Source organism: Petromyzon marinus, chromosome 72 (genome assembly GCF_048934315.1).
Source record: "Petromyzon marinus isolate PM22_M1 ecotype Great Lakes invasive population chromosome 72, UKy_Petmar_22M1.pri1.0, whole genome shotgun sequence".
NCBI lineage: Eukaryota > Metazoa > Chordata > Hyperoartia > Petromyzontiformes > Petromyzontidae > Petromyzon > Petromyzon marinus.
Genome location: NC_133738.1, coordinates 3,067,835 through 3,085,508, shown reverse-complemented (window position 1 = coordinate 3,085,508; position 17,674 = coordinate 3,067,835). Strand labels below are relative to the sequence as shown.

The following is a 17,674-nucleotide window of genomic DNA, read 5'->3' as shown; positions in this document are numbered from 1 at the left end:
ACAAAGGAATTAGCATATCATTTAGCATTGAAATAGCTGAGTGATTAGCTTGTGACTGGTCACAGAAATGGCTATGTTAAAGTTAAAGCCTACACATCCACAGAGGCACCCCTTGACAAAGGAATTAGCATAGAATTTAGCATTGAAATAGCTGAGCGATTAGCTTGTGACTGGTCACAGAAATGGCTATGTTAAAGTTAAAGCCTACACATCCACAGAGGCACCCCTTGACAAAGGAATTAGCATAGAATTTAGCATTGAAATAGCTGCGTGATTAGCTTGTGACTGGTCACAGAAATAGCTATGTTAAAGTCAAAGCCTACACATCCACAGAGGCACCTAGTACAAATCAAACAGGAGAATTTAGCATTGAAATAACTGAGGGATTAGCTTGTGACTGGTCACAGAAATAGCTATGTTAAAGTCAAAGCCTACACATCCACAGAGGCACCTAGTACAAATCAAACAGGAAAATTTAGCATTGAAATAACTGAGGGATTAGCTTGTGACTGGTCATAGAAATAGTTATGTTAAAGTCAAAGCCTAGACATCTACAGAGGCACCTAGTACAAATCAAACAGGAGAATTTAGCATTGAAATAGCTGAGTGATTAGCTTGTGACTGGTCACAGAAATGGCTATGTTAAAGTCAAAGTTTACACATCCACAGAGGCACCTAGTATAAATCAAACAGGAGAATTTAGCATTGAAATAGCTGAGTGATTAGCTTGTGACTGGTTACAGAAATGGATATGTTAAAGTCAAGGCCTACACATCTGAGCTATTAACAGTAACTGGGTATACACTACACTATATAATGAATACTATATAGTAAAACAATAAAAAACTAAAATATAAATTACCTCAATGTTATCAATAAACTCTATATATTCTCCAATCAGCTAAGCTACCAACAATAAGTCGTTATATATCACAATGCTATATGGCGAAAAAATGGGTGGATTCTTACCCTCAACTTTAGCACCACGGATAGCTACGGGCCCCGTTCAGACGGACGAGTTCATCCATGGTCGGAACAGAGGAGGGGGAGAGAGACAGCTGCGAGGCGCTAGTATGCTCCATATTGTAAAACTATACCATTAACCGTGGTGTGAGATGTATTAAGAGTCAATGCTGGCGAAGGGGCTGCGGTCTGAAGGTCATCGTAAAATACAATTTATTAAGAACGGAAATGGTTTAAAACACCTTTCCAATGGTTACTAAGCCAGAATCCATCTTCTCGGTTGAAATTGTCTCTGTGCTTGTATATGTGAATGGCCTCATGAACGAATCTCTCATGGTAGCCGGTTGGTTTGCAAAGAACCTCCGTCTTGGAGAAGTCAATGTCATGTGAGCCCACTGAATTATAACAATGATCTACCACGGCAGAGGAGTTCGTCCTACCGTGTTTCAAGTCTGCTTTATGTTCGCGGATGCGGTCCGAGATATGTCGTTTGGTTTCTCCAATGTAGCTACCACCACAGAGGCACTTTAGTTTGTAAACGCCCGGGTACTGTATGTCTGGAACAGCATCTTTTACAGATGGAACCAGATCACGGATTTTATGTACTGTGTTGAATCGGACCTGGATCTTGTGTTTATTCAGGATTTTGGAGATCTTTTTAGTGACCCCTGCAATGTAGGCTAAGGTGATGGTTTTGAGTGGCTCCACAAGAGGATCCTTCTTCATGACTGGAGTGATGGCTTTGCGGATTGTGTAGTCGGAGTAACCATTAGCCCTGAGAGCCTGGTGTACGTGCTTGAGTTCACTGGTAATGTGTTCCTGGTCGGAAATGCATTGGGCTCTATGGTGCAGAGTCTTGATGAGGGAGTTCTTCTGGGATGGATGGTGGTGGGAATTCGGTTTCAAGTAAGCATCTGTATGGGTAGCTTTCCTGTAGACAGAGTGGCTCATTGAACCATCATGTCTCCTTTTAATTAAGACATCCAAAAAGGGTAGTTTGCCATCTTTTTCGACCTCCATGGTAAATCTGATGGCTGGGTGTATGGAATTGATGTGGTCGAGGAATTGGTCTAGAGCAGGCTGGCAATGTGGCCAGATGACAAAAGGTGTCATCCACGTACCTCTTCCATAAGGTTGGGCGCAGAGTGGCAGTCTGGATGGCGTCTGTCTCAAATTTCTCCATGAAAATGTTAGCTATAACCGGAGATAGGGGGGAGCCCATTTGGGTGCCCTCAGTTTGTTTGTAGAAAGTTCCATTCCAGGTTAAGTAAGTGTTGGTTAAGCAATGTCTCACCAGGGGGGGTACATCAGTGTGCAGTCCTTGATGAACCAGGTCTTCAATGATAGCGATGGTGTCAGGTACCGGGACTTTGGTGAACAAGGACACCACATCAAAACTGACAAGCAGGTCGTCTGGGGACAGGGAAATGCCTTTGATTGTCGATACCAGGTGAGTAGAATTTTGTACCACAGAGGTGGTTTTTCCAGTGAAAGGTCGCAGTATATCAGCAAGAAAACGTGCCAGTTTATAGGTGGGGGAGTTGATAGTAGAGACGATGGGACGAAGGGGTGTATCTTCTTTGTGTATCTTTGGAAGGCCGTATAATCTTGGTGGTCTGGCAGCAAAGGGTTTCAACGAGAACTGTTTGGTCTGATCAATTAATGCTGTTGAATCAGAGATAATTTTGTTCGTTTTGGTGACCAGGCTGTTGGTGGGATCTCTTTTTATTTTTGTATAGCTGCCATCGTTGAGTAGTTCTTGAATTTTGTTGTTGTATTCTGTTTTGTCCATGATGACAGTGGCATTGCCCTTGTCGGCTGAGAGGACGACAATATCATCTCTCTTTTTTAATTGAGATAATTCAACACGTTCGTCTTTGCTGATGTTGCTGGGTGGCAACTTAGCGTTTTTGAGGGTTGCAGCGATTTCAGATCTTGCTACGTCTGCAGAGATGTGACTCAAGCCCTTGAGTGCAACGTCGACATGGGCAATGATATCATTAACCGGTATGTGTCTCGGTGTGACAATATAAAACAATAAAATTATTATTCTTGGTTCTGTCGGTAAAGTCACCATGTAGAAGGGAAACAATAAAATAATAAAAATATAAAACAATAAAAATATTATTATTCTTGGTTCTTTGGGTAAAGTCACCACGTAGAAGGAAAACAATAAAATAATAAAAATATAAAACAATAAATTATTATTCTTGGTTCTTTCGGTAAAGTCACCACCACGTAGAAGGGAAACAATAAAATGATTATAAAACAATAAAATTATTATTCTTGGTTCTTGGGGTAAAGTCACCACCACGTAGAAGGGAAACAATAAAATAATAAAAATATAAAACAATAAAAATATTATTATTCTTGGTTCTTTGGGTAAAGTCACCACGTAGAAGGAAAACAATAAAATAATAAAAATATAAAACAATAAATTATTATTCTTGGTTCTTTCGGTAAAGTCACCACCACGTAGAAGGGAAACAATAAAATTATTATAAAACAATAAAATTATTATTCTTGGTTCTTGGGGTAAAGTCACCACCACGTAGAAGGGAAACAATAAAATAATAAAAATATAAAACAATACAATTATTAATCTTGGTTCTTTCGGTAAAGTCACCACCAAGTAGAAGGGAAACAATAAAATAATAAAAATATAAAACAATACAATTATTATTCTTGGTTCTTTGGGTAAAGTCACCACGTAGAAGGGAAACAATAAAATAATAAAAATATAAAACAATAAAATAATTGTAAAACAATAAAATTATTATTCTTGGTTCTTTGGGTAAAGTCACCACGTAGAAGGGAAACAATAAAATAATAAAAATATAAAACAATAAAATTATTATTCTTGGTTCTTTGGGTAAAGTCACCACCACGTAGAAGGAAAACAATAAAATAATAAAAATATAAAACAATAAAATTATTATTCTTGGTTCTTTGGGTAAAGTCACCACCACGTAGAAGGGAAACAATAAAATAATAAAAATATAAAACAATAAAATTATTATTCTTGGTTCTTTGGGTAAAGTCACCACCACGTAGAAGGGAAACAATAAAGTAATAAAAATTTAAAACAATAAAATTCTCACGACGTTTCGACTGCAACACGAGAAGCAATCATCATCAAATTTACTTGCTGTGGCTTTCACACCTGATGATGATTGCTTGTGTTGCAGTCGAAACGTCGTGAGAATTGTATTGTTTTATATTTTTATTATTTTATTGTTTCCCTTCTACGTGGTGACTTTACCGAAAGAACCAAGAATATAATATAATTATTCATTAACAAGTCAATCCAGATCCAGTTTTTTCACAGCCACGTAGGGAAATCCACATCCGGGATTTCGTTACAGCCATTCAGACTCCCCAATTGAAATTCGTACAATGGATATGCCCGGCGCTGCTTATCTATTGTAGAACATTCACCCTCGACTAATAATCTTCTCTACAGGGCGATAAAGTGACCAAATCCCTTTTAAAAACATCGTTGAAACAGCCACGATATCATTTAAAAATAGGTAAATGTATCCTTCATAGTAATCATTATTCATTTAAGTCAATCCAGATCCAGTTTTTTCACAGCCACGTAGGGAAATCCACATCCGGGATTTCGTTACAGCCATTCAGACTCCCCAATTGGAATTCGTACAATGGATGTGCCCGGCGCTGCTTATCTATTGTAGAACATTCACCCTCGACTAATCATCGTCTCTACAGGGGCGATAAAATAACCAAATCCATACAAAAAAAGCTGGTTAAAACAACCACGATACAATTAAAAAATCAGTAAATTGATCCTTCATGGTGATTATTATTATTGATTAACAAGTCAATCCAGATCCAGTTTTTTTCACAGCCAAGTAGGGAAATCCACATCCGGGATTTCCTTACAGCCATTCAGACTCCCCAATTGAAATTCGTACAATGGATATGCCCGGCGCTGCTTATCTATTGTAGAACATTCACCCCCGACTAATCATCGTCTCTACAGGGGCGATAAAGTGACCAAATCCATACAAAAAAAGCTGGTTAAAACAACCACGATACCATTAAAAAAATCAGCAAATTGATCCTTCATGGTGATTATTGTTATTGATTAACAAGTCAATCCAGATCCAAGTTTTTTTTCACAGCCAAGTAGGGAAATCCACAGCCGGGATTTTGTCGCAGCCATTCAGACTGAGACTCCCCCATTGGAATTTGTACAATGGATAGGCGCGGTGGTTATAGCGGCCGTCGCTGATCAATGTTAGCAAATGCAATCACAATGTCGATCTGCTCCTACAGGTGGAACCGGACGAGCTAGAAAGCTCTTTACAGCAAGCCCCGCCCCTAAACAACCCCCACAGCCCCGCCCACATTTCACACAGCCCCGCCCACTATCCCACACAGCCCCGCCCCCTACCCATCCCCCCCACACCACGGCCCCTCCCCCCACGAGGGCACCGTTATCCCCCCTCAACCCCTCCCCCTCAACCCCTCCCCCTCAACCCCTCCCCCTCGGCCCCTCCCCCTCGGCCCCTCCCCCTCAACCCCTCCCTCTCGGCCCCTCCCCCTCGGCCCCTCCCCCTCTCCCCCTCGGCCCCTCCCCCCACGAGGGCACCGTTATCCCCCCCACCCCCTCAACCCCTCGGCCCCTCCCCCTCAACCCCTCCCCCTCGGCCCCTCCCCCTCAACCCCTCCCTCTCGGCCCCTCCCCCTCGGCCCCTCCCCCTCGGCCCCTCCCCCTCTCCCCCTCGGCCCCTCCCCCCACGAGGGCACCGTTATCCCCCTCAACCCCTCCCCCTCAACCCCTCCCCCTCAACCCCTCCCCCTCAACCCCTCCCCCTCAACCCCTCCCCCTCGGCTCCTCCCCCTAGGCCCCGCCCCCACGAGGGCACCGTTATCCCCCCACCCCCTCCCCCTCCACGCGCGCGCGACAGCCTCAATGGGTGGGGGGGGGTATGGGAGTAGTGGGGGGTGAGTTAGTGGGTGGGGGTGAGTTAGTGGGTGGAGGAGTAGTGGGTGGGGGTGGGTGGGGAGTAGTGGGTGGGGGTGGGTGGGGAGTAGTGGGTGGGAGTGGGTGGGTAGTAGTGGGTGGGAGTGGGTGGGGAGTAGTGGGTGGGGGTGTTAGTGGGGGGGTGGTAGTGGGGGGGGTGGAGGGGTGTTAGTGGGGGTGTTAGTGGGGGGTGTTAGTGGGGGGGTGTTCAGCGCCTCTCGGCGGCAGTCGCCGTGGTAGCAGCGGCCACAGCGGTGGCGTTCGTGGTACAGTAACCACCACCACCATCACCACCAGCACCACAACTTCGTTAAAAATCGATACCGATCGACGACAAAAACGATCGATCCGCGTGCGCGAGGGTCGACTTTCCCTCAAGGGTCGCCTCCGTTTGGCCGTGGCACGCGGCGTTGGACAAGGGGGAAGGCGGCAACGGCGCGCCGATGTTGCTCCACGAGGAGCGGTGGCGCTCGAGTTGGCGCTGGTGGTGGTGCTGGTGCTGGTGTCACGTGTTGCTCTTCCCTGCCGCCGCGTCCCGTCGACTCGGTGAGTACAGCAACTGTTGGCGGCCGTCGATCGATCGATCGATAATTGATCGACCGATCCATCGATAATCGATCGAGCGATCCATCGATAATCGATCGATCGTCGTCGTCGCGCGCGGGCAGAGCTGGCTGGCGGCCGGCGGTCGATCGATCGATGGGTCGGTCCGGTGATCGATGAATCGATGGATCCAGTGATCGATCCAGTGATCGATCGATCGGTGGTTGTCATCGGTTGCCCCCTTAGCTGCTGCTGCTGCTGTCCCGTAGAACTTTTTGACTCGGTGCTGTTTGTCGCTGGCCGTGTGGTGGTGGTGGTAGTGGTGGTGGTAGTGGTGGTGGTTGTAGTGGTGGTGGTTGTGGTGGTGGTGCAGGTGGTGGTGGTGGTTGTGGTGGTGGTGATGGTGGTGGTTGTGGTGGTGGTGGTGGTTGTAGTGGTGGTGGTGGTGGTTGTGGTGGTGGTTGTGGTGGTGGTGGTGGTTGTAGTGGTGGTGGTAGTGGTGGTAGAGGTGGTGGTTGTAGTGGTGGTGGTTGTAGTGGTAGTGATTGTAGTGATGGTGGTAGTGGTGGTGGTTGTAATGGTGGTGGTAGTGGTGGTTGTAGTGGTGGTGATTGTAGTAGTGGTGGTGGTTGTAGTGATGGTGGTTGTAGTGGTGGTGGTTGTAGTGGTGGTGATTGTAGTAGTAGTGGTGGTTGTAGTAGTGGTGGTTGTAGTGGTGGTGGTTGTAGTGGTGGTGATTGTAGTAGTAGTGGTGGTTGTAGTAGTGGTGGTTGTAGTGGTGGTGGTTGTAGTGGTGGTGATTGTAGTAGTGGTGGTGGTTGTAGTGATGGTGGTTGTAGTGGTGGTGGTTGTAGTGGTGGTGATTGAAGTAGTGGTGGTGGTTGTAGTGGTGGTGGTGGTTGTAGTGGTGGTGGTTGTGGTGATGATGGAGGCTTCATAAATTAGTGACACACAGACACAAACAAACACACAGACACACATTCTAAGACACACACACAGACTCACAGACACATTCTAAGACACACACAATCACACACATTCTAAGACAAATACAATCACACACATTCTAAGACACACACACACAGACACATTCTAAGACACACACACACACAGACTCACAGACACATTCTAAGACACACACAATCACACACATTCTAAGACAAATACAATCACACACATTCTAAGACACACACACACAGACTCACAGACACATTCTAAGACAAACACAATCACACACATTCTAAGACGTAGAATCACACGCAATCATACACACACATTCTAAGACAAACACAATCACACATATTCTAAGACACACACAGACTCACAGACACATTCTAAGACACACAATCATACACACATTCTAAGACACACAGACTCACAGACACATTCTAAGACACACAATCACACGCATATTCTAAGACGTAGAATCACACAATCATACACGCACATTCTAAGACACACACAATCACACACATTCTAAGACAAACACAATCACACACATTCTAAGACACACACACAGACTCACAGACACATTCTAAGACACACAATCACACACATATTTTAAGACATAGAATCACACAATCATACACACATTCTAAGACAAACACAATCACACACATTCTAAGACAAACACAATCACACACATTCTAAGACACACACAATCACACACATTCTAAGACACACACATAATCACACACATTCTAAGACACACACAATCACACACATTCTAAGACACACACAATCACACACATTCTAAGACACACAATCACACACATTCTAAGACACACACAATCACACACATTCTAAGACACACACAATCACACATATTCTAACACACACACAGACACATTCTTTACTCCAAAACTCAAGTTTCAGCAGCAACAGGTGGAGTTTAAATCTGAGCTCAGCTTCAACACACAGAAAAAGCTCCCCCAGGTAGCCTCTAGCAGGGCTGTAGGGGCAAGTGCTGTGAGTAGCGAGTAGCAGCAGCAGTGTCTATGTACTACACACACCACACACAGACAAAGCTACCCCAGGTAGCCTCTAACAGGGCTGTAGGGGCAAGTGCTGTTAGTAGCGAGTAGCAGCAGCAGTGTCTATGTACTACACACACCACACACAGACAAAGCTACCCCAGGTAGCCTCTAGCAGGGCTGTAGGGGCACACAGAGATACACACAGAGATACACACAGAGACACATACAGAGACACACAGAGATACTGAGATACACACACAGAGATACACGCACATAGATACACACAGAGATACACACAAACAGATACACACAGATACACAAAGAGATACACACAGAGACACACACAGAGACACACAGATACACACAGAGATACACACTGAGACACATACAGAGACACATAGAGACAGAGACACACACAGAGACACACACATAGATACACACAGAGATACACACAGAGATACACAGAGACACAGATACACACAGAGATACACACAGATACACACAGAGACAGAGATACACACAGAGACACACACAGAGATACACACAGAGACACATACAGAGACAAACGCAGAGATACACACAGAGAGACACACAGAGACACACAGATACACACAGAGATACACACTGAGACACACAGATACACACAGAGACACACGCAGAGACACACGCAGAGATACACACAGAGATACACACAGAGACACACAGATACACAGAGATACACACAGTGAGACACACACAGAGATACACACAGAGATACACACAGAGACACATACAGAGACACACAGAGATACACACAGAGACACACACAGAGACACACAGATACACACAGAGATACACACTGAGACACACAGATACACACAGAGACACACGCAGAGACACACGCAGAGATACACACAGAGATACACACAGAGACACACAGATACACAGAGATACACACAGTGAGACACACACAGAGATACACACAGAGATACACACAGAGACACATACAGAGACACACAGAGATACACACAGAGATACACACAGATATACACACAGAGACACACACAGAGATACACACAGAGACACACACAGAGACACATACAGAGATAAACAGATACACACAGAGATACACACAGATTCATACAGAGATACACACAGAGATACACAGAGAGAGAGAGATACACACAGAGACACACACAGACATACACACAGAGACACATAGAGAGACAAACACAGAGATACACACAGAGATACACACAGAGATACAAACAGAGATACACACAGATACACACAGATACACACAGAGATACACACAGAGATACACACAGTGAGACACACATACACACAGAGATACACACAGAGAAACACACAGAGACAGACAGAGATACACATAGAGACACATACAGAGATACACACAGAGATACACACAGAGACACACAGAGATACACACAGATACACACAGAGACACATACAGAGACATACACAGAGATTCACACATAGACACACACAGAGACAGACACAGAGATACACATAGAGACATACAGAGATACACACAGAGATACACACAGAGACACACAGAGATACAAACAGATACACACAGAGACACATACAGAGACATACACAGAGATACACACAGAGACACACAGAGACACACAGAGATACACACACAGATACACACAGAGACACATACAGAGATACACACAGAGATACACACACAGAGACACATACAGAGATACACACAGAGATACACATACATAGATGCACACAGAGATACACACAGAAACACAAACACAGATACACACAGAGACACACACAGAGACACACACAGAGATACACACACAGATATACACACAGAGACACACACAGAGACACACACAGAGACACACAGAGATACACACAGAGACACACACAGAGATACAAACACAGATATACACAGAGATACACACACAGATACACAGAGATACACACACACAGAGACACATACAGATACACATACAGATACACACAGAGATACACACAGAGATACACACAGAGACACACACAGAGATACAGCGATACACACACAGAGATACACACAGAGACACACACAGAGATACACACAGAGACACACACACAGATACACACAGAGATACACACAGACACACAGATACATACACACAGATACACAATGATACACACACACAGATACACATACACACACATACATACACACACAGATACACACATACATACATACACACAGAGATATACACAGAGACACACACAGACACACGCAGAGATACATACCGAGATACACACGGAGATACACACAGAGACACACACAGGGACACACATACAGAGATACACACAGAGACACACACACAGATACACACACAGATACACACAGAGATACACACAGATACACACAGAGATACACACAGAGACACATACAGAGACATACAGAGATACACACAGATACACACACAGATACACACAGATACACACAGAGATACACACAGAGATATACACAGAGACACACAGATACATATACAGATACACTCAGAGATGGACACTGATACACACAGACACACACATACATACACACAGATACACAATGATACATACACAGACACACACACAGATGCATACACAGATGCACACACAGCTACACACACAGATACACACAAATACACACAGACACAGAGACACACAGGGATCCACACAGAGATCCACACACAGATACACACACAGATATACACAGAGATACACAAAGAGATACACACACAGAGATACACACAGATACACACAGAGATACACACACAGATACACACCAGAGATACACACACAGATACACACAGAGATACCCACAGAGACACACAGAGATACACACAGAGATACACACAGAGATACAGAGACATACACACAGAGACACAGAGACACACAGAGATACACACAGAGATACACAAAGAGACACATACAGAGACACACACAGAGATACACAGAGATACACAGAGATACACAGAGATACACACAGAGACACACAGATACACATACAGATACACGCACAGATACACGCACAGATACACTCAGAGATGGACACTGATACACACAGACACACACATACATACACACAGATACACAATGATACATACACAGACACACACACAGATGCATACACAGATACACACACAGCTACACACACAGATACACACAAATACACACACAAATACACACAAATACACACAGAGACACACAGGGATCCACACAGAGATCCACACACAGATACACACACAGATATACACAGAGATACACAAACAGATACACACACAGATACACACAGAGATACACAGAGATACACACAGAAACACAAACAGATACACACAGAGACACACGCAGAGACACATACAGATACACACATACAGAGATACACAGAGATACACACAGAGACACACACACAGATACACACACAGATACACACAGAGATACACACACAGATACACACAGAGATATCCACAGAGACACACAGAGATACACAGATACACACAGAGATACACACAGAGATACACACACAGATACACACAGAGATACACACACAGATACACACAGAGATACCCACAGAGACACACAGAGATACACACAGAGATACACACAGAGATACACACAGAGATACAGAGACACACACACAGAGACACAGAGACACACAGAGATACACACAGAGATACACAAAGAGACACATACAGAGACACACACAGACACACAGAGATACACAGAGATACACACACAGAGATAAACACACAGAGATACACACAGATACACACAGAGATACACACAGATACACTCAGAGACACACAGAGATACACACAGAGATACACACAGATACACATACAGATACACGCACAGATACACTCAGAGATGGACACTGATACACACAGACACACACATACATACACACAGATACACAATGATACATACACAGACACACACACAGATGCATACACAGATACACACACAGCTACACACACAGATACACACAAATACACAAACAAATACACACAAATACACACAGAGACACAGAGACACACAGGGATACACACAGAGATCGACACACAGATACACACACAGATATACACAGAGATACACAAAGAGATACACACACAGATACACAGAGATACAGAGATACACACAGAAACACAAACAGAGATACACACAGAGATACACACAGAGACAAACACCAATACAAACACAGAGATATACACACAGATACATGCAGAGATAAACACAGATACACACAGAGATAGACACAGAGACACACACAGAGATACACACAGAGACACATACACAGAGATACACACAGAGACACATACACAGAGATACACACACAGATACACACAGAGATACACACAGAGATACAGAGACACAGAGATCCAACAACAACCGTCATTCGCCACTAAGTGGCGGTGACGTCACCACGACGCTTGTGCCAGGCTATGTGCACCTTGAGGCCACGTGAAGTGTCGAACGCCTGCTGACAGGAGGTCACGGGGCAGACCCAGGTGCCACTGGTCGACTGACTAAGATGACTGAGATGACTGGCTGCTGCACCACCTGTGCCCCCTACTGTGCCAACCTGCTGTGCTTTAGCCACCCGGCGCTCCGCTCGTTATTGTGAGCGTCGCTCCTCCGCCCTCCATTGTTGTTTGAGGGCGACTGCCTCCAACTGCCCAGTAACGTCCTTCACGAGCCTCCGCCACAGAGGCCGATCTTGACACTGCTGGTACCGGTCATCGGCAAGTCCAATCAGCTCCACGTCCTCCTGTACCACATGACTCCATCTCTTCTCTAGCCTGTGCCGCGCCCGCTTAGCCCCCTCAATCCGGCCGAACAAAAGCTGTTTCGGCATGCGGTGGCTGGGCATGCGGGCTACATGACCCAGCCAATGCAGCCTTGCCTGCCGGAGGAGCTCACCGATTGGACCTTGCCCAGATCTTTCAAAGATTTGTGAGCTCACAATCCAGCCTGGTTAAACCCAGGATGGATCGTAGGCAGGCTAGCCTAAATGTTTCTAACCAGCGAAGATGTTCCATTAGGGGGGTCCACGTTTCACAAGCGTAGAGAAGGGAGGGAATGACCGTGGCCGAGAAGACCTGAAGCTTAGTGCGGAGCGATAGACCAGGTAGCTTCCACACAGCGGTACGCAACCGATGAAAAGATATTACCGCTCGACTGATTCGGAGTGAGACCTCTGCTGTTAAACTGGAGCCAGTCATAAGCACACTGCCCAGGTATGGGAAACTCTCCATTCTCTCCGCAACTGCCCCATCACCGATTGGGAGTTGTGGGGATGAAGTGTCCAATGGTACAAAATACCCAGGCAGGTGCTTAGTTTTGGTGGGGCTGATGGTAAGGCCCCATCTCTTAGTGGCACGCTCCAGTCTCAGCAGCAGCGTCTCAAACTCCTCCTCTGAATGAGCAGCTATTACCAAATCATCGGCATACATAACGTGGTTGAGCAATAGGGAGCCATCCCTTAACCGCACCTGGGCATTGATCAGCCTCCCATTATATCTGTACCAAATGGAGATTCCCCCGGTACAGCTATTGAAGGCTTCACGAACTTGAAGGTCCTTAATGATCGTGAGCAGAGGGTCAGGGACTCCAAAAGCACGAAGAACAACCCAGAGCCCAGGCCTGCTGATGGTATCATAGGCCTTGACCAGGTCAATAAAGCAGAGATGTAGGTCCTGTTGGAATTCCCTACACTTTTGCTGTAGTAGATGGACAGAAAATATGGCATCTGTGCAGGACCACCCTTTCCTGAAACCGCATTGGGGCTCCGCAAGCCTCTACTCAGCGTGCCTGGCATCACGATGTTGAATAATCCTTGCCAGGACCTTTCCTGGCACACTGAGGAGTGAGATGCCCCTGTAGTTGTTACAGTCTGTGCGGTCCCCCTTCTTAAAGAGGGGGACCACCAGGGCATCCTTATGATGTCATATAGGGCAGCATTTCGCTTGGGAGATCATCTCTACCCGGTGCCTTTCCTGGTCTCAGACTCCGGATCGCCTTCAGTACTTCCTCTACAGATGGCACCTCAGCCAGCCACTCACAGGGGGTGACTGCTTCCAATATTTGAGGCACCACAGCCTCAGCAGGGTCATCCCCACTTTGTGCCACGATGTTTTCCTGGCTGAGGGATTTCCCCTCCCCCAGTACCTCACAGAAATGCTCAGCAAATCTGCAAACCTATCCCTGGGGGTCGGAGATTGGATCACCGTTTTTCCCCTAATGATGGTAATAGGTGTGGCGCTGCAGGTTACTTTTTTGATGGAGTTAAATAGAGATTCATGATCGCGGGCACTGAGGCAGACTCCACATCCTCAGCAACCCGCGACCACCACCCATCCTTGCAGCGCCTCACGGCTCTCCGAACCTCCGAGGGAAGGCTGTGGTAAGCCTCCTCATTCTCTGATGTGGGATTCTATAGCCGATGACAGTGGGCCTGTCGCTTTTTCTCAACCATCTTGAACACCTCCTCTGTCAGCCAGGGTTTCTGGGGAGGTCTGGACCTCGTACCCAAAGCAGCCATTGCAGCTGCATGAGTCACATTCCTAAACCTTGCCCATTTACCCTCGATATCAGGAGGAGTGGGGGACGATGCCAACCCCAGCCGCACGCGATGATGAAATTCTCGCTTGCAACTTTCATCAGATAACTGAGACCAGGCCACTTTAGGTTGGAATGGGGTCCTGGGTGTACACCCACCACCGTAGTGGAAGAATGGCAGGCGCATCTTACAGATGACTAGTCGATGGTCAGAGGGCAGATCAGCTCCACGGTAGGTCCTGGTGTCAAGGACATGGGCTCGCATATGCTGGTCCGTCACTATGTAGACCAGCAGATGCTCTTTCTTCGACCCGGCATGCATCCATGATGTTGTGTGGATGCACCTATGCCGGAACAGCGTGTTGGCAATTACAAGCCCATGGGTTGCACACAAATCTAGCAGCCTCCTACCGTTGTTATTGAGCTGATCTGGCCCATGTCCTCCAATCACTCCAGACCAGGTGCCAGCATCATGACCCACTCAGGCATTGAAGTCACCCAACAAGATGACTATCTCGAGGGGCCACTTTAGCCAGCACCTGTGACAGGAGGGCATAGAAGGCATCTGACTAATCGGCTTTGCCTGCATCCCTCCACGGATGTTCGTCTTCGGTGGGGGCATAAGTAACCACGACCACCATTCCTCACCTCCGGTTGATGGGAAGGCGAGCCCAAAGTAGCCTGGGGCTTACAGCTTCCCACACCTCACAGCCACGCTCCCACGCACCCTTCACTCTTTTGTTCAAAAGAAGAGCCACACCCTGTTGTTTGGCAGTCTGTTGCCCCGAGTAGAGGACTGTCCACCCCTTATGGTGGCAGGAGCCAGAACCGGTCCACCGGACTTCCTGAATGCTACAGAGATCCAGGCGGTACCGGTCCAGCTCCCGACAGAGGAGTGACAGCCTCTCCTCCGTAGTGAGCGTTCGAACATTCCACGTGGCCACACGAAGTGGCTTGTCGTTGTTTCTGGAGGAGCTCCGAGGGTAGAGATTCAATCTCCTGGCTCCGCCAATTTGGGGTTTGGCCAGGAGACGTCATAGACGCCTGTCCCCCCGAGGCCTCCGGCACAAACTTATTAGTTATATATATTTATTTATTAGTTATATACTTTTTTGAAGGTGGAGGGGTTACCAGCCCCTCGCACCTGTCCAGAGCCCCCGTTTAGCCACTGTGGTGGTCACAGACGCCATGAGGGGAGGAGCCAATTGGAATTGGCTCCTCCCCCCACAGCATTGTCCACGACAGCGTTGCCCGTCCGGCACCGCACAGACACGCAAAGATAAAGACAAAGATCCCCCGTATACCCTTAACAGACTGTAGGGGCAAGTTCTGTTAGCGAGCAGCACCTATGAAGGCCGGAACGGCACACGAGGGGGTGGGTGGCCAGCATCACGCCCGACCGCCTTTGTCTCCCCAGTGGCAATGTTTTTATCCACCGCACCAAGTACTCATTTGAGGCTGAGTCGACCTAGGGGAGGCCCAGGACCGGTTCAGATAATCGTCACTGGTGTTGGCCGTGAAGGGGAATCGAACCCGGGTCGCCAGGTTCATAGCGCAGCGTAGCGCTAACCACTACTACACTACCACTCCCCTCAACATACAGACACGCACACAGACACACACACAGACACATACACACACAGACATACGCACACAGACAGACACACAGACATACACACCGACACATACACACACAGACACACACACAAACACACACACAGACACACACATAGACACACACACGCACAGACACACACACAGACACACAACAATAACAACCGCCATTCGCCACTAAGCGGCGGTGACGTCACCACGACGCTTGTGCCAGGCTATGTGCACCTTGAGGCCACGTGAAGTGTCGAACGCCCGCTGGCAGGAGGTCATGGGACAAACCCAGGTGCCGCGGGTCGACTGACTGAGATGACTGGCTGATGCACCACCTGTGCCCCCTACTGTGACAACCTGCTGTACTTTAGCCACCCGGCGCTCCGCTCGTTGTTGTGAGCGTCGCTCCTCCGCCCTCCGTTGTTGTTGGAGGGCGACTGCCTCCAACTGCCCAGTAGCGTCCTTCACGAGCCTCCTCCACAGAGGCCGATCTTGACACCGCTGGTACCGGTCATCGGCAAGTCCACTCAGCTCCACGTCCTCCTGTACCACATCACTCCATCTCTTCTCTAGCCCGTGCCGCGCCCGCTTAGCGTCCTCGATCCGGCCGAACAAAAGCTGTTTCGGCATGCGATGGCTGGGCATGCGGGCTACATGACCCAGCCATCGCAGCCTTCCCCGCCGGAGGAGGTCACCGATGGGAGCTTCCCAGATCTTTCAAGGATTTGTGAGCTCCTCACACAATCCAGTCTGGTTAAACCCAGGATGGATCGTAGGCAGGCCAGCCTAAATGTTTTTAACTGGCGAAGATGTTTCATTAGGGGGGTCCACGTTTCGCAAGCGTAGAGAAGGGAGGGAATGACCGTGGCCGAGAAGACCTGAAGCTTAGTGCGGAGCAACAGACCAGGTAGCTTCCACACAGCGTTACGCAACCGATGAAAAGATATTGCCGCTCGACTGATTCGGAGTGAGACCTCTGCTGTTAAACTGGAGCCAGTCGTAAGCACACTGCCCAGGTATGGGAAACTCTCCACTC

General features: G+C 47.2%; 1 protein-coding gene across 1 annotated transcript in view; it reads left to right on the top strand.

Moving 5' to 3' along the window:
• The first annotated feature begins 6,144 nt into the window (after positions 1 to 6,144).
• LOC116938476 (uncharacterized) overlaps positions 6,145 to 17,674 on the top strand; it is a 91,402-nt gene continuing 79,872 nt past the window's right edge. The window contains exon 1 of the mRNA XM_076055662.1: positions 6,145 to 6,499. Within this exon, the coding sequence (XP_075911777.1) occupies positions 6,397 to 6,499 (103 nt within the window). The 5' untranslated portion in view covers positions 6,145 to 6,396. The remainder of the gene's footprint in view (positions 6,500 to 17,674) is intronic.